The following is a 383-nucleotide window of genomic DNA, read 5'->3' as shown; positions in this document are numbered from 1 at the left end:
CCGCCGCCGCCGCTGCCGCTGCCGCCTCCGCTGCCTCTGCCGCCTCCGTCGCCGCTGCCGCCTCGGTCTCCGCTGCCGCCTTCGTCGCCGCTGCCGCCTGCGTCTCCGCTGCCGCCTCCGACTCCGCTGTCGCCATGGCTCAGTACAAGGGCGCCGCGAGCGAGGCGGGCCGCGCCATGCACCTGATGAAGAAGCGGGAGAAGCAGCGCGAGCAAATGGAGCAGATGAAGCAGCGGATCGCCGAGGAGAACATAATGAAATCCAACATCGACAAGAAGTTCTCTGCGCACTACGACGCCGTGGAGGCGGAGCTCAAGTCCAGCACCGTGGGGCTGGTGACCCTGAATGACATGAAGGCCAAGCAGGAGGCACTGGTGAAGGAG

The 383-nt window shown here is 67.1% G+C and overlaps 2 protein-coding genes across 2 annotated transcripts in view; one reads left to right on the top strand and one right to left on the bottom strand.

The window, feature by feature from the left end:
* Window positions 1-136, bottom strand: part of DDX17 (DEAD-box helicase 17) — a 28,255-nt gene extending 28,119 nt beyond the window's left edge. The window contains exon 1 of the mRNA XM_015568855.1: window positions 5-136. Coding sequence (XP_015424341.1) covers window positions 5-136 — 132 coding nt within the window. The remainder of the gene's footprint in view (window positions 1-4) is intronic.
* LOC102770314 (protein FAM50A) overlaps window positions 7-383 on the top strand; it is a 26,465-nt gene continuing 26,088 nt past the window's right edge. The window contains exon 1 of the mRNA XM_015569375.1: window positions 7-368. Within this exon, the coding sequence (XP_015424861.1) occupies window positions 135-368 (234 nt within the window). The 5' untranslated portion in view covers window positions 7-134. The remainder of the gene's footprint in view (window positions 369-383) is intronic.

The sequence above is a fragment of the Myotis davidii genome, unplaced genomic scaffold, assembly GCF_000327345.1.
Source record: "Myotis davidii unplaced genomic scaffold, ASM32734v1 scaffold2370, whole genome shotgun sequence".
In the NCBI taxonomy this organism is placed as follows: Eukaryota; Metazoa; Chordata; class Mammalia; order Chiroptera; family Vespertilionidae; genus Myotis; species Myotis davidii.
Note: the sequence above shows the minus strand (reverse complement) of the source record. Positions and strands in the feature narration are given on the sequence as shown.